This window comes from Talpa occidentalis, unplaced genomic scaffold (genome assembly GCF_014898055.3).
Source record: "Talpa occidentalis isolate TD23 unplaced genomic scaffold, MPIMG_talOcc4v2.1 talOcc4.8, whole genome shotgun sequence".
In the NCBI taxonomy this organism is placed as follows: Eukaryota; Metazoa; Chordata; class Mammalia; order Eulipotyphla; family Talpidae; genus Talpa; species Talpa occidentalis.
In genome coordinates this window covers 65,690,920-65,714,650 of record NW_023605194.1, presented here as the reverse complement: position 1 = coordinate 65,714,650, position 23,731 = coordinate 65,690,920, and the positions used below count along the sequence as shown (strand labels likewise).

The window sequence follows — 23,731 nt, the reverse complement described above, 5'->3', positions numbered from 1 at the left end:
ATATAATCTACCAAGACTAACCCAGGAAGAAATAGATCAACTTAACAGACAGGTCAAAAGCATAGAAATTCAAATGGTAATTTATTTTTTTTTTATAGAGGCATGTTTTATTTATTTGTTTGTTTGTTTTGTTTATACATGCACTGGGTACAATCAGAAGCGCGGGAGGGTGAGAGAATTCACCAGAGTCAGAGCAGGGAGCAGAGCAGGCAGAAGGACCGAAGTACACTGCTGAGGGGAGCAGCAGGTGGCAGGAGAGGTCTGCGCGCCATGTGGGACCCTCCTCTGGTGGCCGGGGAGCAGCCGGGGATCAAACCGGCACTGCAGAGGCCATGGGCAGCTTCGCAACCCAGCGCTCAACCGCTGCGCCACCAGGGAGGCCCTCAAATAGTAATTTAAAAAAATCTTCAAAAAAAAAAAGACCAGAAGAGATGGCTTTAACATATGATTTTTATCAAACCTTTAAAGATGAATTAATACCCATCTTGCTCAAATTGCTTTTTTTCCCAAAGATTTATTTATTTATGCATACAAGAACTGGTGCAGGCCAGAGGTGCGAGGGGTAAGAGGATCACCAGACACAGAGTAGGGAGCAGAACAGGCAGACTGACTGAAATACACTGCTGAGGGGAGCAGCCGGCGGCAGGAGAGGTCTGCGCGCCATGTGGGACCCTCACCCAGCGGCTGGGGATCGAACCGGCGCTGCAGAACTTTGCAGCCCAGCGCTCAACGCTGCGCCACCAGAGAGGCCCTCAGCAGTGTATTTCAGTCAATCCGTCTGTTCTGCTGCCCACTCTGTCTCTGGTGAATCCTCTCACCCACCCCCCACCCGATTCCTCTGGCCTACATCCCAGTTCTTGAATGCATAAATAAATAAAATAAATCTTTTTTAAAAAATTCTGGGTCAGGGGCCTCCCCGGTGGCTCAGCGGGTTGAGTGCAGCACTGTGAAGCTGTCCACAGCCTCTGCAGTGAGGGTTCGATCCCAGGTCAGCCAGGGAGCTACCCACATGGCACGGCAGACCTCTCCTGTCTCACCCACTGCTCCCCTCAGCAATGTCTTCTGTCCGTCTTCCTGTTCTGTTTCCTGCTCTGTCTCTGGTGAATCCTCTCACCCTCCCACGCTTCTGGCTTGTACCCAGTTCTTGTATAAATAAATACATCTTAAAAAAAAATTCTGGGTCTCAATGGTGCAAGACAAAAGAAACACATTCAGTAAGACTTTGGGTCTGTAGACAACAATAGCCCATGAATCAAATCCAGCCCACTGATGGTTTTTGTATTACTCATGAACAAAAAAACGATGCTTTTTTCATTTATTTAAATGGTTGGGGGTAAGATCAAAAGAAAAAATATTTTTGACAAATGGAAATTAAATGAAATTCAAATTTAGTTTCCATAAATGAAGCTTTATTGGCTAAAGCTTCACTCACACCCACTGGAATCAGGACATATCTTGTTTATGGCTGCTTCCACTATAATGGCAGAGTCCAGTAGTGGTGAGAGACTGTATGTGATGCTCATCCCTTTGCACGATGCTTAGCTTGGTGCATATAAGTTACAGTGATGCAGATATAATGCAATAGTGTTTTGAATACCATCTTTTGTCACTGTACCAGAATATCTTTTTTTGTCTTTATTGTCAGTGCACATGCATTATGAAAAGAAGAAAAGTAAACCTTAAATATCACATTTCAAGGCAAAATGGAGTGTAGATTATTTTGTTCTGAAATTGGATGACAAAACATTGTGTTTTTTTAATGCAATGACACTATATCTGTACTAAAAGAACACATTATATATCAATTTAGACTAAGCAGATAGTATTCACAACTGCCAGGAAAGCAGTAGTTAGAAATATTAAAAATCTCAAATGGACTATCTCACCAGAATTTCTTCACAAAAACAAAAACTGAAAGAAAAAAAAAACTGAAAAAGAGGTTACAAATAAAGTAAGTTTCCAAGTGACTCATCTGTTAGTCAAACAAAGAAAGATGCTACTGATGCTGAGTTAATGAGACTGTATTTGGTTGCAACAGCTGAAGGAATGATCCCAGAGAAAATAAACATATTTTAGACTATTAGTCAGTCACTGAGAATAGTTATTCAAAGATATGATGATCTTGGTACTATATCAGGAGTCAATTAAAAAAAAGGATAAATAATTTTGAGTGATTTTCCCTGGTTCTAGACATCTCTACTGCTCAGTTGCTGATATTTATTTGAGGTGCCAGTGCTAGACATCACTAAAGACTTCAACAATAGACAACAATATTTCCAAAAAATTTGAGAAAACACTAATTAGATGCAACCTGAAGGGAGATCCACTAAGATGTGTTACACTTAATGGAGGTAAAATGTATGAAGTAGGAAAAAGGTTTAGTTAGACAAGTTGCTAAAACTCTAGAAAATGTAAGGCATTTAGAGTCTATGCTTACTGATTGCATTCAAATTACTCATGAAGAGCTAATTTGCATGAAATGCTTCAATCTATCATGTGTAATTGAATATTGAATAATCATCAGGTCTAGGAATTTTTGTGAAAAGTAGAAGCAGAAAATACTTCACTTGCCCTATTACATAGCATTCTGATGACTTAGCAGTGGCTTTGTTGCTTTTATTTTTTCAGTTCAAAGACAAGACTGAAATTTTTTGAAATAGGAAACCATACTAAACCATTATTCCTACGTAATTAATGGCCTTGGAAATTATTTTTTCCTATAGACTTAATACTTCATGATAAATTCAACCTAAGATGACCCAGCAAATAATGCTTATATGTGAAATGTATACTACAGCAGTCAGTTTGACAGCATTACATTTTTAATTTCATTTTTTAAGTTACAGAAAATGTGTTTTCTCTTGTTATTCAAGTGCCTACAAAATTTAATTTTCCTTGTGGCCTTCAAAGTCTGAAATATACATTATCTGGCCCTTTAGAGAAAAATTTCATGGCTTCAGGTCTAAAATGTATAACACTGAACCATTTAAACCTAATTAGTGTCCCCCATTGGAAAGACCATACTATTTAGCATCTTACTAATGACACTCTAGAGTGCTTAGATGTCCAGGGAAACAAGAACATTTGCCTTTCATCCCAAAACAGCTAAGTGACAAGGAAGTAGACATATAAAACAGGTAACAGAGCAATTAAAATTACATTTTAAAAAATGGATGTTAGAAAATAGCAAAGGGTTTACATAACCACCCCTTAAAACCTGGAATAACAAATACCAGATGAGTTCACAAAATTAAAGCAAAACAACCCCTAGAAATCTAACTGTAGAACTGTATATATTTGAAATTTTTCATAATGAAAAATTTTAAGAGTACTTTTCCATTGTTCTTTCCTAGCACAACTGAAATATTAGAATTTTTTTCAAAAAATATTCCCAGGGGCCTCCCTGGTGGCACAAGAGGTTAACTCTCAGCACTATGAAGCTATCCACAGCCACTGCAGCAGGAGTTCCATCCCCAGGCAGGGAGCTAACCAACATGGTACAGCAGACCTCTCCTGTCTCACCCACTGCTTCCCTCAGCTGTGTATTTCAGCAGATCTGTCTGTTCTGCTCCCCACTATCTCTGGTGAATTCTCTCATCACCACCCCCACACCTCTGGTTTATACCCCAGCTTTTGTATGCATAAATAAATAAAATAAAATAATTTTTAAAAAGAAAAAGATAACTGTTGAGAACCATCTCAATCTGGAAGATAAAAAAAGACATGTTGATCCAAGAGGCCCAAAGAATTCCAAACAAAATATTACCAGACTTACACACTCCAAGACACATTATATTAAAACATTTGACAGTCAATGACAAAAACAGAATATTACAGCAGCGAGGGAAAGAAGAGTAACCTGTCTCCTACACAGGACTCCTTTTAGACTGCCTGTGAACTCTATGGCAGAAACCTTAAAAGCAAGAAGTAAATGATAGGAGAGCAAAATAAAGAAAAAAGATTTCTAGCCTAGAATCCTTTATCCTGGATTATCATTCAAGATAGAAGGAACGGTAAGGAGCATCACTGAAAAACAAAAATTAAAAGAATATATCAACACTAAATTGGACATGAAGGAAGTACTAAGGGGACTATATAAAGCAACAAAACAAAAATGTAGAACACATACACCTAAATTATACAATATGGAGGAAGAGGAGAGTATAAATGTGGCCCTTCAAAATGAGTTTGAAATCAAAACACAAATATAGTCCATCAAAGCAATCTCAGCAGGACCTTCAGAAAAAGTCAATGGAAGTAACACATAAAAAATGGAAATAGAACCTTTAAAAAAAGTCAAAAAAAGAAAAAGACTAACTGAAAAATAAAAATGGCCAAAAAACACTTATGTTTCAATAATGACCTTAAATGTAAAAGACTTGAATTCATGAACTGAAAGGTATAAAGTGGTTGAGTGGATTACAAACTAAAGTCAAACTTTCTCCTGTTTACAGGAAATTCATCTTACCCTAAAGACAAGCACAGGCTAATCCTATAAGCAAATGGAATCTAGAAAGGAATCAATTATTAAATGAATTAAATAGAGATATTGACAGCAATACCATAATATTAGGTGATTTTAATGCTCCACTTACTATTATGGACAGATCAACAAGATGAAAAGTAAATAAGGAAACAATGCCTTAATTCAGGAGCTAGAACAAATAAGTTAGCAGGTATCTATAGAACACTCCACCCAAAAACCAGTGTATAGACATTCTTTTCAAGTGCACATGGAATATTTTCAAGAACAGACCATGTGTTAAGGCATAAATCATTGTCAATAAAACTACAAAGATTGACATCATACCAATTAGTCTTTTTGATCACAATGTCATAAAACTGGAAATCAACTATAAACAAGCAAACAAAAAAGGACAATTCTCTTTAAGCTTCCCCTTTCTGCCCTGGCACCAAGCAGCACTCTTGCCTGCTGAGATGCTAGAAAATGCCCCTGCCATGAGCTGTGGGAGCATGACATCTCCTCTCGCCCTTATGACTCATGGGGGGAAATCATTGAAGCAGATGGCCCAGGAAAGCTTCTCATTGGTGGGCTCAATATAGAAAGAAAGAGGAAGTCCTTAAAGCAGTATTTGGCAAATAGTGGAAGTAGACTTGATGAAAGATCATGAAAACAACAAATCAAGAGGATTTGCTTCTATCACCTCTGAGAGCCCAGCAGATGCTAAGGATGCTAAAAACATGAATGGAAAGTCCCTAGATGGGAAAGCCATCAAGGGAGAATAAGCTACTAAACCATCATCTGAAAATGGGAGATGTGTACCGTCTCCATCTTCAAGAAGCACAGTCCCTCCAAGAGGAAGTGGAGCACCCAGGGAACCTCCCTTACATGGAGGGCACATGGATGATGGTGGATATTAATTAGTTCTTCCAGGGCACCATTTCCAGTAAAAAGGGGACTCTGAAGTCAGGGTCCTTTTCCCAAAAGATCTGTCCTCTTAGCACCAGTTTGAAGCAGCAGTGGAATGGGAGGAAGAGCTCCTGTCCTGTGGAAGAGACAGTTATGGAAACCTGGTAGGAACACCTGCCTTCTTGAAGAGATGTTTATTTGTCCCCAAGAAATGAAAAATATTCAACTAAAGACAGCTATTCAAGCAGACATTACCCAAGTTATCATGACACAAGAGATTATGCACCACTACCAACAGATTATGCCTATCATGATTATGGTCATTCTAGTTCATGTGAGGACTATCTATCCATCAAGTGATCATGACTATTCAGATCATACAAGTGGAGGTTCCTATAGAGATTCATATGAGAGTTATGGTAACACTCTAGTGCCCCACCCAGGTGAACCACCCCCATCCCCACCATCTTATGGTGGGAGCAGTGGCTATGATGATTACAGCAGCTCACATGATGGATATAGTGGAAGTTGAGACAGTTACTCAAGTACCCTTAATAATCTCTAGTCAAATGGTTATGATTGGGTTGGCAGACAAGACAGAGGGCTTCCCCCTTTTATGGTAGATTCTGACAGCAGTTCAAGGCGTGGAGCACCAAGAGGTGGTAGCCATGGAGAAAGCAGATTTGATAGAGAGGGAGGAAGAAGTAAATACTAAAAACAAACAAAACTTTGAACCAAAATACCTGTTAAAGTGGAACCTATTCTGTCAAATTACCCAAGGACTGCTAAAAGAAAAAATTTTGTTACCATTTTTAAATTTTTGGTTAAGTTCCCCTCCATAATTGTCATGTTCTTGTGAGGAAAATAGTAAAGCATGCTTAATTTTATTTGATCTTATGACATTCCTTTCAACAAACAAATGTTTAATGTGTTAAGACTTGACTTGTGTACTAGTGTTGTAATTTTCCAAGTAAAAGTGTCCTGAAGGCTTCTTTCTGATTTTTACTAGTAAATAAGGCAAGCAATTCTAAGAACTTCCACAAACATCCAGCCATCTAAAATGGAGAGATGAATCCTTCTTCCTATACAAACAAGCTAGCTACTGGAGGGTGGTTGGAATACGCTATTTTTAGGATTTTAAAATGTCTTCAAACTGAAATCTCAAAGTTCTCACTATGAAAAACCTGTGATGAAATACTTATGTAAGGGAAAAGTGCTATATGCTCAGTAACCATCCCCCAAAATGGATAATTCTTGCCATATTTCCCTTTCTGACATTTCCTTGAGAACCTGCAAGAACCTCCTTCTCTCCCTCTCCTCCAATAAGACCATTTAAGTGTGTGTTAAGCAACTACAGATTATTAAATAAAAAGTTTGGACAACCATCCATTCCCCGCCCCACAAAAAAAGAAAACTATAAATATAGGGAGACTAAACAATGTTTTTTAGTAGCCATTAAATTAAAAGGAAATTACAGCAGAAATAAAAAACTACTCAAGACAAATGAAAATAAGGATACGAAGTTATTATTACAGCAAAGTGGCATTAAGATGGAAGATGACTGCAGTAGAGGCCCAAATTAAGAAGCAAGAAAAAATTCCAAATATTACACCTGAAGCAACTTGTAGAAGAGGAACAGATAAGACTCAAAGTCAGTAGAAGGAAGGAATTTGTAAAAAATAAGGGTGGAGATAAACGAACGATCATATGAAAGATCAATGAAACTAACAGTTATTTGAAAATATAAACAAAATACATAAACCTCTAGCTAGGTTAACCAAAAAAAAAAAAAAGGTAATAAACAATAAATAGAATTAGAAATGGAAGCAATAAGATTACCACAGATGGCAAAGAAGTACAAAGCATCGTAGAGAATTACTGTAAACTATACATGATAAATTTGATAGCCTTGAAGAAAGGGACAATTGCTAGAAAAATATTGCTTACCAGGATTAAAGCAGGAAGAAACAGAAGAATTGGATAAATTAATTACAATTATGGAAATTGAAACAATCAAAAATCTCCCCAAAACAAAAGTTCAGGGTCAGATGGCCTTAGAAGAGAATTCTATCCAACTTTTAAAGAACTTAGGCATTTTCACTGGAATTATTTCTAAAAGTGCAAGAAAAGTGTAAGCCCCCTAATATATATTATGATATCAACACTATTCTAACACCAAAACGCAGATAAAGACAGCACAAGAAAAGAAAAACAGACCAATATTCCTGATGAAACCTGATGTGAAAATTTTCTTTTTTTTTTTTTTAAAAGATTTATTTATTTATTTATGCAAACACTGGGTATAGTCATTCACCAGAGCCAGAGCGGGGAGCAGAGCAGGCAGAAGGACCAAAGTACACTGCTGAGGGGAGCAGCGGGCGGCAGGAGAGGTCTGCACACCATGTGGGACCCTCCTCCAGTGGCCGGGGAGCAGCTGGGGATTGAACCGGCGACACAGAGGCTGTGGGCAGCCCCGCAACCCAGCGCTCAACCGCTGCGCCAGCGGGGAGGCCCCTGATGTGAAAATTTTCAACAAAATAATAGCAAATTGAATTCAACAATAAATTACAAAGAATATACATCAAGTGCATCCCAGGGATGCAAGGATGGTTTAATATACATTAATCAATAAATGGAAAATATTACATCAACAAAAGATAAAAATCCTATACTAGAAATAGATTCACAGAAAGCATTTGATAAGATTCAGCATTCATTTATAATAAAAACTATAAACAAGATGGGAATAGAATGAATGTATCTCAACTTAATAAGGCCCATTTATCACAAACCTACAGTCAATATGGCGAAAATTTGCCCTTTAAAATCAATATCAAGGGGGCCTCCCCAGTGGCGCAGGGGGTTAAGGCACACCATTATGGAACAATGTGTGGCTTCTGCAGCACGAGTTGAATCCCCAGCCAGCCAGGGAGCTAACCCACATGGTGCAGCGACCTCTCCTGTGTTGCGCACTGCTCCCCTCAGCAGTGTGTTTCAGTACATCCACCTGTTCTGCTCCCTACTCTGTCTCTGGTGAATCGTCTCACCCCCTGCACCCAGATCTTGTATGCATAGATAAATAAATCTTTTAAAAAAATCAATATCAAGACAAAGCAGTCCACTGTATCCACTTCTGTTTAATTTAGTTATAGCTAGAGCAATCAGAAAACAACATGAACTAAAAGGAATCCAGAAAAGTGAAACTATGGTCTGATACTATGGATAAAATACTCAAAAGACTTCATCAAAAAGCTATTTGAAATAATGAGTATAGCAAATTGGCAGGTTACAAAATCAATACACGAAAATGTTTCATTTTTATATACAGTGAACTAGAAGTGAAAGAAAGAAAGAGAATAATTTCATTCAACAATTGCTTCAAAAAGAATCATATATCTTCCTGGGGTTATGTTCAATTTTGCTTCCAGTGTATTTTCTCTCTTTTGTTTAGGTTGGATAATTTCCATTGTTCTAGTTTCAAGTTGATCAGTTCTTTCTCTGTCTAATTCATTCAGTTGTAGAGCCCATCCATTGGTTTTTATATTGCAGTTGTATTTCTAATTCTAAAATTTATGATTTTCATGTCTTTTTTTTAACTGAAAATATCTCTTTGCTGAGACTTTGTATTTCTGTACTGAGTTTTGTATTTATTTTTTTAAAAATTTATTTATTTATGCATATAAGAGCTGGGGTACAGGCCAGAGATGCAGGGGGGGTGAGAGGATCCACCAGAGACAGAGCGGGGACAGAACAGGCAGACTGACTGAAACACACACTGCTGAGGGGAGCAGCGGGCGAGACAGGAGAGGCCTGCCGTGCTATGTAGGTAGCTCCCTGGCCAGCCAGGAAATCGAACTCGTGCTGCAGAGGCTATGGATTGCTTCACAGTGCGGTGCTTAACCCCTGTGCCACCAGGGAGGTCCCAAGATTTCTATTTCTTTCAAGCATTTTCATATTTGCCCACTGAAGCATTTTTATGATGGCTGCTATAAAATCCTGGTCAGATTAAAAAAATCAAATATCTAGGAACTAACCTAACCAAGGAGGTTAGGGACTTGTACAATGAAAACTAAAATATGTTATTAAAAGATATAGGTCATGGTATAAGAAAATGGAAGGAGATCCCATGTACAAGGATGTGGAGAATGAAAATAGTCAAAGTGACAATTCTACCAAAAGTTTTATATAAATTCAATGCAATTCCTATAAAACTACCAACAATATACTTCAAAGAAATTGAATAAAAATATTAAAATATATGCAGAATCATAAAATGCCTCAAATAGCAAAAGTAATCCTAAGAGTAGAAATGGAGGCACTGTGTTTCCTGACTTAAAACCATTCTATAAAGCAACAGTAATTAAAACAATATGGTTTTGCAATAAAAATAGACACAAGGATAAATGGGACAGAATCAAAATAAATCCACAAATAAATCCATGTATATATTAATACTTAATTAATGATAAAGGAGTTGATACAGAAAGGGAGATGCCGTTTTCCTTGCCCCCACTTACATGCAGGCACCTTACACTATAAGTGCTAGTATGCCATGAACCAGACTTCCCGAACAGGAGCGCTACTGGAAACTAGGGACAGAGCTGAGTGCTAGGAGGATCTGTATAACATGGAAGGCAGGTGAATCTGCTTTCTTGGTTCTCTGGCTTTGACTTTCATGTAGGGACTTGGAGGAGACAGGTGGAGGAGTGACATTAGAGACACATGGAAGAGACACTTGGAAGAGATACATGGATGAGAGACATGTGGTGAGGCTGCTTCTGGTCTTTGGTAGAGATATTGGCAGCTGTTATCTTGTGCTATATTTTGCATTTTCTCTCTCTCTCCTTCTGTCCCTGATCTCTGGGACCTGCTTTTTTTTTTTTTTTTTTTTTTTTTTTTTCCAAGAATTATTTATTTATTTATTTATTTATTTTTCAAAGATTTGTTTATTTATTCATACAAGCACTGGATACAGTCAGAAGCGCGGGAAGGTGAGAGAATTCACCAAAGCCAAAGCGGAGAGCAGAGAGCAAAACAGGCAGAGTGACAAAGTACATGCTGAGGGGAGCAGCAGGCGGCAGGAGAGGTCTGCGTGCCATGTGGGACCCTCCCGCGGAGGCTGGGGATCGAACCTGTGCTTCCTGAGGCTGTGTGAAGCTTCGCAGGCCAGCGCTCAACCGCTGAGCCCCCAGGAGAGGCCCGTCTGGGACCTGCTTAACACCTTTCTTATGGTTCCCTCCCAGAATGCACCTTAGGCTTGCGGCAGACTTTTAGGTTTCAGGCTAAGCCTTTAAAAAAAAAAAAAGATTTTTTTTTTTTTTTTTATGCATACAAGAGCTGGGGTACAGGCCAGCAGTGTAGGGGGTGAGAGAACTCACCAGAGGCAGAGCAGGGAATAGAACAGGCAGATCGACAGAAGTACACTGCTGAGGGGAGCAGTGGGCAAGGCAGGAGAGGTCTGCTGCCCCATGTGGGTTGCTCCCTGGCAGGCTGGGGATCGAACTCGAGCTGCAGTGGCTGGAGATAGCGTGATAGCTCTGTCCTTACCCTGTGCCACTAGGGAGGCCCCCAGTCTAAGCCTTTTGTTTGGGCATTTACCCACAAAAGGATGGATAATTTTCAGTTATATCAGGAATAACCTTTCTCCTATTTGCTTTCTCTGCACACTAATTCTATCAAAAATATATCACATGGATCCTGGGTCAGTGTAGCCATGGTGGCTCGTGTCCTTTGAGCCTGTGTCTGACGACTACCCGCGCCCTTCGCGCCACTGCCTCGTGTCCCCATGCTGGCCACCGCCCGGCCCCTCAGCACACAGAAAAGTTAATGTGTCCACAAGAAATAGTAGATTACATTGCAGATAAAAAGGATGTATATGAATAAGATAGCAGACCCCCTTTCTCCACTGAGAGAAGATTCAGAAGATGCTGGCAAGTGTCTGCAAGTGAGAACACATTTGGCATCATCGCTGACTTTGACAGAGTAATTCTGTTTTGACTTGTATTTAAATTGTCTAAGTGTTTTTTCCCTTTGAAAAAAATCTATAAAACCAAAAAAATATATATCACATGAAGAGTCTGCTTCCTTTGTCCTTGTGCATATGGATGGCAGGACCCCTTTTAAAGCATGTACCCCTAAATAGTTTGGGGTCCCTGGGTACCCCATCACACACTAACAGATTCATGAACATACAGTGGGGGAAGGAGAGCCTCATTAACAAGCAGTACTGGGAAACTCAACAGTCACATGTACTGTGACGCCATGCACAAAAGCAAATTCTAAATAGATTGAAGACTCAGATATAAGACTTTCAACAATAGAATACATAGAAGAAAACACTGGTGATATGATCATGACATCCATAATGAAGATGTTTTTGGAGATGACTCCTATGGCAAGGGAAATAAAAGCAAAAATAAAGAATTGGGATTACCTCAAATTTAAAAGCTTTCATACAGCAAAGGAAAATATAAGTAGACTAAAAAAACATCCTACTGAATGGGAAAACATATTCCACACATCAGATAAGGGGTTAATATACAAAATATACTAAAATATTGTACAATTTATCAATTTTTAAAAGCCCAATTTATTAGGCCTCCCTGGTGGCGCAAGGGGTTAAGCACCATGCTATGAGGTAGTCCACAGCCTCTGCAGCACGAGTTCGATCCCCTGCAGGCCAAGGAGCAACCCACATGGCAAAGCAGACCTCTCCTATCTCGCCGTTGCTCCCCTCAGCAGTGTATTTCAGTCAATCTGCCTGTTCTTTTTCCCACTCCGTCTCTGGTGAACCCTCTCATTCCCCCCCATCTACCCCCCCCACCCCGCCACCGACCCCACATCTCTGGCCTATGCCCCAGCTCTTGTATGCATAAATAAATAAATAAATAAATAAATCTTTTTTTAAAAAAAAGCCCAATTAATTAATGGGCAGCAGATCTGAACAGACAATTCACCAAAGAGGATATCTAGAAAGCCAAATAGACACGTGGAAAAAAAGTTCATGATAACTTTTAATAATTGAGATGCAGGTCAAAACCACAGTGCATTATCACTCACACTAGTGAGCATGGCACTTATTAAAAGGACCCCCAGCAACAAGTGCTGGAGAGTATTCAGAAAAAGTGAAACCCTATTATATTGGCGGGAATGTAAACTAGTGCAGCCATTTTGAAAAGTGATCAGCTTTACCTTAAAAAACTAAAACGGAAATACCATATGATTCAGCCATCCCACTCCATCTGCATCTGTATGAAGAATATGAAACCATCAATGCCAAAATTATATTCTATATAATGTTTACTGTAGCATTATTTATAATAGGATACGGAAGCAACCCAAGTGTCCACTGATCAGAGGTTTGGTATAACCACACCATGGGATACTATACAGCCAGAAGGAAAGATGAAATGCTGAAATTTACAGGAAAACTGAAGGAATTATGTGTAGTAAAGCAAATCAAAGCAGACAAAAACAAATACTGGGTGTTTACATAGAAGACAATTTGACAAAGCAAAATACTTATTAAAACTAGAAAACAGTAACAAAACAAGGCTTCTAAGGCTGAGGGAGGACTGGGGGAGAAAGGGTCAAAGGGGTATAAGGGACTTTGCTGGGGAAAAAAGTGAAAGAACTGGTTTAAGAGTGACAGCTCTGACTCTTGCAAATTATGTAAAACATAAGTAAGTCTCTCAGCTTCTCTATACTGGATTAATTACAAATGTGTACTTCATGGGATTTGGGTTGAATTATGTAAAACAATTGTGTGAAGTTTTATGAATTGAAATTTTTTGAATTGGGGATGTACTACATAAATTAATATTACTATTGAGTTCTTCAATTCAGTAAAAGATGACTCAGATTTGAGTTTGTGAATTAGGAAAACAATGATGCTATTGAAAGAGAAAAGGAAACTCAAAAGCAAAGTTTAATCCAAATGGAAGATTAAACAAAGGCAATATAGGGCTGAAATTTTTCGGTTCAAATATCTATTTTAAATACATTTATTATGCTTATAATAAAAAACAATTACACAATCTCCTTACCTTCCCTAAAATAAATTTTCGCTTTTCTTTGGTTTCTTTCCATCTTTATCCACCTACGTTCAAAATCATTTACTAAATATATATTATATGCTGGGCACTGCGCTAGGACACTGGGAATACAAAAATAATACTACAGGTTGGTTCGAGGATGCTCAGATTAGGAAGGGAGAGATACTTATAATTATAATAGAATGTGATAAGAATTAATTTAGGCTTCCACCATGTGTTTGCACAGTAATTATAAGGTGTGGCTAGTTTTTGTTCCACTTTTAGAATATATAGGTTTTAGAGTCATCAACAGAGAGGTGACCCCCTAATGCCTTTATAATGACCAGCCAACCGAAGGAGAAAATGTAGTGAGGTTAAAGACTGAGCTTCTACGCTTAAAGTTTGAAGACAAAAGTGCTATAGAAAGAAATTGAAGAAGTATACACAGAAGTGGAAGAAAGTATGTTAGAGTGCTAGGAGTTAAAAAAAAGTTGTTCCAAAAAATATTTTTCAATAAAAACACATAGGGCCCAATAGATCAAGGAAAATGATAGGGTCTTTGGAAATCACTGATGTTCTCCAAAGGCCAGCTTCAGTCAAAGGATGGAGGACAGACGAAAAAGGCTAGAGTGATAATGAAGTGGTAAAATCTGGCAGTGAAAAGTAACTATTTCCTCCCCAACTTTATTCACTAGTTGAGAGATCTGCATGGTTTTAGGTTCTGGAGATAGAAAACCCAGGAAAAGATTGAATGATGATAAAGAAAAACTCTTATATGATGATACTGTCAGGCAGTAATCTAAACATTTTACCTATATTCGCTTGTTTAATATATGAGGCATTTGATAATTAAGAAACTGGCCCAAGGTCACCCAATTAGTCATTCCACTCAGCCAGGTTTCCAGCCCAAGCAATCAGCTTCAAATTATGTGCTATTCAACTTGTACTTGCAACTAATGTAACATCTTTGGGGAAGATGAAAACCTGCTTATGTTGAGTAACAAAAGGCACTAGACCATGGCATTTCCCTTTAGCTCACCCTAGCATGGATATTACTGACCATCGCCTTAAAATTTAAGATATATTCAACCTGGATGAGTGCAAAACAACCAAAATGAAATTCTGTTGACAGTGGAATCTAAGTATGGTTTTGTGCTGCCCCCATGTCTCCCTTTTTGGACATGCTTTCTTGTCTGTCCAGTTCCAGGGTTGGTGCCACCAATAATCAAGCCTTAGTAGCCTGGTGGTCATTAATTCAACAAATATTTGAGCACTAACTTGGGATGAGACATTGCACTAGACCCAGAAATGAACAAGATAGACAAGATCTTCCCCTACCACCACCTCTTAAATTTTACATTCTAGTTGGGGGAGAAGAGGTTAGTGATTGGGGCAGACTAGGAGGTCAAAGCTGGAAATGGATAAACAAGGGGGAATGGGAGGACCTAGATTAACTCCGCAGAAGCAAGGTGAATATGGAGCAGCAGACAGGCCCTCAGACCACGCCCGAGAAGTATTTGCATTTTACTTGCATCAATTCACAGCCTACAGACGACCAGGTTTTATCAATAGATACCCTAGGCTACCTAATCCTGCCACTTCAACGTCATCCCCCCATTCTTGCCTGACAGGTCGCCCGGCCCCTTGGGTCACTTAGCTTATCCACCTCGACCCTATCTAGTCATCTCCTTTGAGAGCCACATGGGCCCATCCGGCTCTGTCCGCCAGTGGATCTCCTTCAAAGCGGCCTCCTCGGGCCCCCAGGCTGGCCAGGTGACCACAGTGCCACGCCTCCCTGACCGGAGATTTGGCCCGCACGTTATGCTTTGTTCCTACAGCAGGTTTTCAAAAAGGCGCTCCCTCTCGGCTCCAGCTGTTTCCCTGCCAGCGCGGGTAGACTAGACAGCTGCAGCGCCCCCGGCGGGACACCTCCGCCCCGGCAGGGCGTGTCCGCCGCCGCCACAGCCCGCCTACTCCGCCTACTCCCCGAAGGCGGGAGCAGGCCAGAGTGGCGCACGCCCCGACCGTCACGATCGCGCTCCTGATTGGCTGCACCGCGCGACGTCCCAAGGACGGCCCGGACGGCGGCTGGGGTGGGGGGGGCGTGTACGGTGGTCCGCGCGTGCGCAGTCTGAGTGCTCTGAGCGGAGGGGGAGGTGGCTGGGTGCTTCTCCCGCGTCCGCCATTTTGTTGCTGTGGCTCTTGGGAACGGGTTAGATAAAACCGCACCGGAGACGCGACGCTCTTTGGATTCTGGTGCTTGGCGGGGCAGCAGGATTCGCTGCAGAGCCGTGGGGGACGCGCTCCAGACTAGGAGTCCCTAGAGGTACCCTCCCTGGTACTCAGGGCAGCCCGTGAACCCCTGGCCGGCCTCCACTGCGGCTCGGCTTCGCCCGCCCTGACCTCGGGCTCTGCCCGCACCCTCCGGGCGGGTTCCCTCCGTGAGGCGGCCCCGGCGCAAGCGGGCGGCGGCGGAGGATGCTGCGATCCCGGAACCGAGAGGAAGGTGCTGGCTCGGCCCTCTAAGCGCGTCTCGAGGTGTTCCGAGAGGCCCTTCTTTGGCCCTAGAGCCGTTTATTGGGCAAAGGAGTCCATAGCAGGCGAGAGCAGCTGCTGCCCCGGCCCGCCACAGAGCCCCGGCCCAGCATCATGTCCTCCGCCAGGTTCGACTCCTCAGACCGCTCGGCCTGGTACATGGGACCGGTGTCTCGCCAGGAGGCGCAGACCCGGCTTCAGGGCCAGCGCCACGGCATGTTCCTAGTCCGCGACTCCTCCACCTGCCCCGGGGACTACGTGCTGTCGGTGTCCGAGAACTCGCGAGTCTCCCACTATATCATCAACTCGCTGCCCAATCGCCGTTTTAAGATCGGGGACCAGGAGTTTGAGCACTTACCGGCTTTGCTGGAGTTCTACAAGATCCATTACCTGGACACCACCACCCTAATCGAGCCCGCGCCCAGGTAGGTGAGCGCCCGCTCTTCTGCGGCGCGCATCCCTCCTTGAATTCGCAGGAGGGTCGAGAATGGCCGGGCTGGTTCGCTTGGATAAAATCGGGGACAGAGTCAGACCGGGGCGGGGGGAGGAGGGTGAAGGAGGGGGTTGTTGAACCCATTTCCCTCTATTCTGAACCAAATTATTTTTCAGAAGGCATTCCGAACGGAAGACTAGTGTCGGATATGGGTCACTGTGAATGTGGGGAAGCTTTTCATTAAAGTGTACGCTTTTTGCCTTTCGTCACGTTCTCCATTTGATTTCCTCACTGAAGCAGGGTTTTGGTTGTTTTTTTTTTTTTTTAAACCTTTTTATTTTTTTGGTTCTCCTTCCCCTGAAAATGCAGAGACATACAAGTTTGCACAACATTCAAGGTTCTGGGCTCCCTGCATATCTCTGAATTACAGGTTTAAGAACTCCTAGTCTGCAACCTTCGAGACAATGGACAAATGAAAACGTTCTAACGTTTAGAAACAAAAGCCTTTAACTCAAATGTCAAAACTATATATTGATTACCCTGGTGCCTGGTTTGAAATGAACCAGATGTTTTCTTTTTTTAAAAGTGGTTCGTTAGCGTTTTGTTTGCAATTTTATATTGTAGTTTTCCTCCAGGTTCCACCATGAATAGGCTGGAAATCCATTTGGTTAAATTACAAGGAAGAAGACTAGAATGTTACTAAAGGAAATTTTGAATGACACATTTTATTCCTATTCTAGTTTAAGATCTATTTTCAAGTTAAGAACCCAAAGTGACACTGAACATTAAGTCTCCTCTTCTTCAAGTAAAATGTTTTATTTGATTTTCCTTAATCACTATTTTACTAGAGATTTATTTAAATTATACTACTTATGCGATGAAGAAATTGTGTAGAATTTTAAAAAATAAAAGGTATTTTACTGCCCACTTTTTCTTGAAATGTCTACTTTAGAAGGACAGGGTGCTAATACAAATTTTTCAGGATGAGCTGTTTCTATTATTTGCTAAAAGATTATGAGCTTTAAACATTAAGAGCTATTGAAATTAATTAAGGAGGACCTAGTAGATGCCTAAATGCTTCTGTGTAATAGAGAAGAAACATGGCAGAGTAAGGTTAACTTCTGAACTAAATGAACTTTAAAAGCTGGGAGAAAGTGACAATAAATCAAATACCGGAAAACAAAGACCTAGATACCAAGAATCTGATTGGTGAAACCTCCAGATCCCCAAAGAAGCTGGTAATTGGAGGCAACTTCCAGCATAATATAATTACAATTTAAGAAGTTGGAGAGACCCGCTGCCATGAGATTTTTTATGTTAGGACCCACTGCAATGAGGTTTTTTAATATGTTTAAGTAAATTCCTTAATAGCATAGGTGAATTTTCATTAATTTCAGGCATTAAGCCATGTGATGTGCAAAGCATTATGCTACTTGAAGTGACAGGTATTATAAATAGTTATTTCAAAAGTGTCAGTTAAGAGCTTAATATTACCCTTTTTGGAGAGGGGAAAAGGAATATTATGCTGAGATTTCCCACTGCGTGCAAAACAACTCCAAATTTTTGGTATAGGTGTCTTCTCAGACACCAAATGAAACTGTCCTTGATGCTTGTCCTTTTCTGTTCTTATTTCTCCTTTAGTGCAGCCCACAGGGCTGCTTGCTCACTTCCTGGTAGCTGCCCCAACACACCTACTCAACTTTTGTACCTTTGCTTAGGCTGTTGGCCCTTCACTAAATCACCTAGCCCCACCCGTTTCTCACCAATTGAAATTTTGCCTGTTGCTTCAATACCATCAAATAATAGGCCCTCTCCAGTGAACTTCCCCCTCATATTCAACTTTAATTGTTTCCTTCTCTATGCCCTCTGCCCGAGGTATGTAGCTATAACTTAGTTTTTAATTTTTCTTGGTATCTTGGATCTAGTTATACTGAATATTTGGATTGCCTCTCTCAAGCCTGAAATTCACAGATTTGGTTTGATATGTTAGATTTTTTTTTTTTTTAGTGTAGAAGTTTCTTTCTTTCTTTTCTTTTCTTTTTTTTTTTTTTTTTTTTTAAGATTTATTTATTTATTTATACAAGCACTGGGTACAGTCAGAAGCGCGGGAGGGTGAGAGAATTCACTAGAGCCAGAGCGGGGAGCAGAGCAGGCAGAAGGACCGAAGTACACTGCTGAGGGGAGCAGCGGGCGCAGAAGAGGTATGCGTGCCATGTGGGACCCTCCTCTGGTGGCCGGGGAGCAGCCGGGGATCGAACCAGTGCTGCAGAGGCTGCGGGCAGCTTCACAACCCAGCGCTCAACCGCTGCGCCACCAGGGAGGCCCGATATGTTGTTAGATGTTATTAGCATAGGTAGAACTTAGTAAAACCTTGACCAGTGCAAAACTAGTATAAGTGGTTTAGCTCCTTAGGCCTCAAAATTGACCTCTTAAAGCTAGGATTTCATGCCCTTTGGCTAATAGTTCTTTTTTGTTTGTTTTGCTTAGCTAGAGGTCATCACTATAGTGACTTACACAGAGTTTAAGGACTTTGTTCTAGTCTGATCTTTTTTATTGGAATGTTCCTTAACCTTTAATTTTATATTTTTATTCAAATATTTATAAGATAATTATATTGCAGTGATAGATACTAGGAAAGATGGGTTACAGACATAGTTTCTTCATGAAACTTACGTATTATACTTTAGACAGACTGAAAAGTAGAAAAATACTCGTAAGATAAATAGATGCTAAAAATATAAAAGATAAAAAAGAGCTGTGATGGAAAAAAAACCTAGGCTGAAGGAATGTAACAGGGGACCTACCTGGAATAGTATACTGAGAGAAAGCGTGAAACTGAGGATAGAGAAGAAGCATTGTAAAGACTTGAGTTAAGTGGAAGGAAAGGGCCTTCCAGCCCTTGGGAAGGGCTTCCACAGAGGTCCTGAGAAAGTTGGCCAGGACCTTTGTGGCTCTTGAAGAAAAAAAGGGTCACATAAGAGTTTGGAGATACAATGGCCAAAGTAAGGAAACTGTGTTTTGTATAAAGTACAATGGGTGCCATGGAAGGCATTTGAAGCAGGAGAGTTAACGGGGGATGTTACTATAATATGGTGCAAAATGATGGTGACTGATGATATACCTGGGTCATACTAGACATCATATAGACTGATATAGTAAGCTATGGCTTAGACATCTTTTTTGGAAATAAAATTGATGTTGCTGGTAAGGAGACAGATGGGGGAATAGAAAGGAAGAAACAAAGATGGCTTGGTATTTCAAATAACTTTGTATACTCTAGGTTTATCTTACTGTTTTTTTATTTATGGTATTCCTATTGTGGATTTTAAATTTAACCCCCTGAAAGATATTTCCTGCGTGGCTTTTTAGTAATCGTAAAAGATTCTCTTTCTGCACATGAGTGTGATTTCTATATTAAAAATTGTTTGATAAACAAAAATCTGGTGGTGGTTTTCACCTGCATTTTATTAAAGCATAAACATTTTCAAGAGGCTGTTTATTAAATTACAGTTAGAATTTAAGTAGGTGGAATGTTTATATAAATGTGTTTCTAGTATAACAACATTTTAGAAAGTTTCAAGTGGATTGTTCAGATATGAAATACATTTTAGAAATTTGAAGATGTGTTTTGCATTGTTTGCTTTGCTTATAAAATTTTCCACTTCTAGATTATTTGAAGGCTAGGGGAAAAATCATGAAAAGTAAAAATTTTAAAGTGAGGTAGGTTGATCTTTAGAAAAAATCTTATTTGTACTCAACAGACACTGCACATAACATATAGCTGGTAATGTGGCACCAACATAGAATTGGACATTCCCTGTCATGCTCATGAGGGAGTTACTGGTCTCTGAGATTTTTTAAAAAGACCACATCCAAGCTGCCTAATATGGTAAAATAGCTGTGGGAGACCCAAGAAAGGATGCTGAACTGAGTGCTCAAAAGAGGATTGTTACACATGTAAAGCAGAACCCATGGACTGAAGGATACCATAGGCAACACAGTCGTTGCCTTCCCCCACATTCCCTCTTGTGGAGTTCTAAAATTAGGAGTAAGGGAGAAGGATTTGACTTTTAAACAAATCAGATGATACCAGGGCTTTATGTGTTGTGGTAATACAACTCTTAACTGGGCAAGCTTTCATTCCCAGCATAATGACAGTGTTCTTGTATCTCACCTGAGTAAGATTTAGATGCTTCGAATTTCTGGTAAGAAGAAACACAAAGGTTTTTTCATGGTGCCACATTCTATGTTGATCAACATTACTGGGAATATAAAGTAATCGACACTTCACTGGGCAATTGTATGTAGAAGTGAGAGGAGAGATAGGCCTTCAGGAATGATTGAATGTATCATTATTTGAGAAGATAGAAGAGAAGGGATCAGAGTAAAGGGTTGGTTCTTCCCCCTTCCCCCAGCAAGAAGAACCGATTTTTGAGATGCCTGCTAGAAGCAAAGTGATATTTAGCAATGTGATGGGTTTGTAATTGAAAAGCGGAGGCTAAATATTATATAGATTTTGGAGTCTTAAGGTTAGTTGGAATCACCCCTAATGAACAGGGGAAAAACTGGAAGAGGTAGAGTAGCAGCCACAGGCATAGGAGGGCCATTTGTGTGAATGCCCAAGGGTGGAAGGTCCTCAGTATTCAGTGCCACTGAGTGGTAAAGAGCTAAAGCAGTCTCATTATAGAAATATCTAGCTATTTTAGTGTTTTTCTGATGCAGAAGCAAAATGTGAGGTGTCAGTCACCACTTTATATTCTCAATGCATTTGATCTTAGCTCTGCTTCTCATTGTCCCATCTTTAACAGAATCTTTTAACTTAAGCTTTTGGTTCATCACCTTCGTTTGTATTCTGATTTTAGCAGAAGTCACTCCTTCCTTGAGTGTTCCTTGACCATATCAACTTCTGTTGTGACACACATTAATTATACTTTGTGCTCTTGTTTTCCTTCCAGTCTCTCACTACTAAATTGGCAGTCTTTTTGAGAGCAGAAATTTGGTTTTAGTTCATTGTTTGTCCTCCAAGTTCTCAGCACAGAGGAAGGCCAGTGGTTACCTAGATAAATGAATTCTTAGTGAATTAATTGCTAAAGCCAAAATAATGTCCTCATGACCTGTGTTTTAGAACTAACTGCTCTTTTTTAGCTGTACAAATAAAATACCCATGGATGGCTTCTGAAATGGAACAGTATCTGAGAAATTTGTAGTACTCTAAAGTTTTCACAGAATCTGTGGACTTTGAATTAGGTACAGGGTGTACTTTAACGGGGGGGGGGGGGGGGGAGTGGGAAGCTAATGTGAATGTTTCATACACATGACATTCATTCTCATGCACCTGGAAGAGGTAAGATTTATCCCTGAGGCTACTAGCTTAGGGGTTATGAGTGAGCTGATCTGTAAAATGGGGATAATAACCTACCTCACAGAATTGCTCTGGGGTATCAATGATTTAATGTCTACAAAGAGTGCAAACAATACCTGGGTAGGTATTAAGTGTCAACTCATTACTGTTGCTGCTTCTACTGCTGTCTCTTTTTGAGATTTACTGATTATAAGTACTTTGCTCCTTAGTTAAGGGCTTGTTAATATGTAATAAGGTCTTCAAGGTTTTACAGCAAGTTCCTAATCACTGTAGTATTCTGACTACTGTGAAGCTAATCATTTACATTAAAAAAGATAAATGTTTTACCACATCGTTAATGTCTTTTTGGGAAGTAATGTGGCAGTATATATCAAAGGTCATGAAAATGTTCATGTTCTTTAATCTGGGAACTGGGCTTAACAAACAAATAAAATATATACTCAAAATTTTAGTTTGTGACAGTGATGATTAAGTAGGGAGTAAATGAAAACTTTAAATACCCAGAAACTTTAAATACCCAGTAAATACCCAGAAACACAGGGATGCCTCATTGTATCATGCTCACAAAATGAAACATTACTCTGCCATAAAGTGATCATGAAGAAGACAGAGTGGTGTGGGGAAATGCTAGAGCTGTGATACTAGATCACAAAAACTGCCCACAGCCTTATACAAAATTCTTTCTTTTTTCTTTTCTTAAGATTTATTTATGCATACAAGAAATGGGGTACAGGCCAGAGGTGAGGGGTGGTGAGAAGATCCACCGGAGACTGTGGGAAACAGAACAGGTGGATTGACTGAAATACACTGCTTAGGGGAGCAGCAGGTGAGACAGGAGAGGTGTAATTGCACCATGTGGGTCACCTCCCTGGTCGGGGATTGAATTCATGCTGCAGAGGCTGCGTGGACAGCTTCATAGTGCTGTGTCTTAACCCTTTGCGCCACCATGGAGGCCCCCTGCAAGATTCTATTTTAAGAAAGCCATGTACTCGGTCACTTGGAGTAGACAAGGATAATTGTAGCTACTTTAGAGCAAGAACTGTGGTGTTTTTTTCCTTTTGCTTTTCTTAATGTTGCAATATGATGACTTTCTATAAAGGAAACTTTTATTAAAGTTTCACTAAAGATCAGCATTGGAGATCATGTTATGAAATAACTTTTAGATTATTTGGGAAAAGAAAGGAAGAAAATGGCCATGATCCCATGAAAAATAAAACAAATTGGAAGCCACAGTCAGTGGTTAGTGCTAGGATTTACTCTCGGGGCTGTTCTAGAACTGAGATCTAGTGATGGTCCTCTAGGTAAAGTTAGCTCCTAAAGAGGTACAGAATCATTGGGCAGAACCCTCGGTTTGTTACTCCGACATAGATTCTCTGAAGCAAAAAAGTACGCTGGGAGCAGGGAAGAGAATTGATCAAATATTCCAAAACTTGCTGTATTTGCAACTTTTCAGAACATTTTTAAGTGAAGAGAAATCTATGTTACTGTTGCAGAAGGGGCGAAGGGGCACTATTGATGGGTTGTTGCTGTAAAGTGGAAATGTACTTTTATACCAACTCTGGAAGTACATTCTACATTATATTTGGTAAATACACGAAATATACTGATGTTTACTTGAGAGCTCTTGCCTGTGAGGTTTTTTGTTTTTGTTTTTGGTGAAAACTTCACATTTTCATTTTGGTGTTCAGATGTTGATTTCCTATACAAGATGCAATGTGGCTTTTTTTTTTTTTTTTTTTTTTTAAGTTTGGCAAGTATATAAACCCCTTCCTGGTTTTTGTATTTTGAGGAACATGGAGATGGAGGCCTTTGTCATTCCTCCGTGGGTCCAAGGAAGTGTTCAGAATGCATGCCATAGATTAGAACCAGGAGGAAGGGTATGTGGTAGTTGTGATAGGGTCCTAAAAATGGCAGCTACTGAACTTAATGGAGATTTAAAAAATAAATTTAGACCAAGAGTTTTTATGTGTAAACAAAAGGTATCTGTAAAACACATA

At 40.1% G+C, this 23,731-nt stretch overlaps 1 protein-coding gene and 1 pseudogene across 1 annotated transcript in view; both read left to right on the top strand.

Moving 5' to 3' along the window:
- Nucleotides 1-4,145: 4,145 nt before the first annotated feature.
- LOC119234678 (RNA-binding motif protein, X chromosome-like) lies at nt 4,146-6,119 on the top strand (annotated as a pseudogene).
- A 9,411-nt stretch (nt 6,120-15,530) lies between these two features.
- Nucleotides 15,531-23,731, top strand: part of CRKL (CRK like proto-oncogene, adaptor protein) — a 28,395-nt gene continuing 20,194 nt past the window's right edge. The window contains exon 1 of the mRNA XM_037497926.2: nt 15,531-16,364. Coding sequence (XP_037353823.1) covers nt 16,054-16,364 — 311 coding nt within the window. The 5' untranslated portion in view covers nt 15,531-16,053. The remainder of the gene's footprint in view (nt 16,365-23,731) is intronic.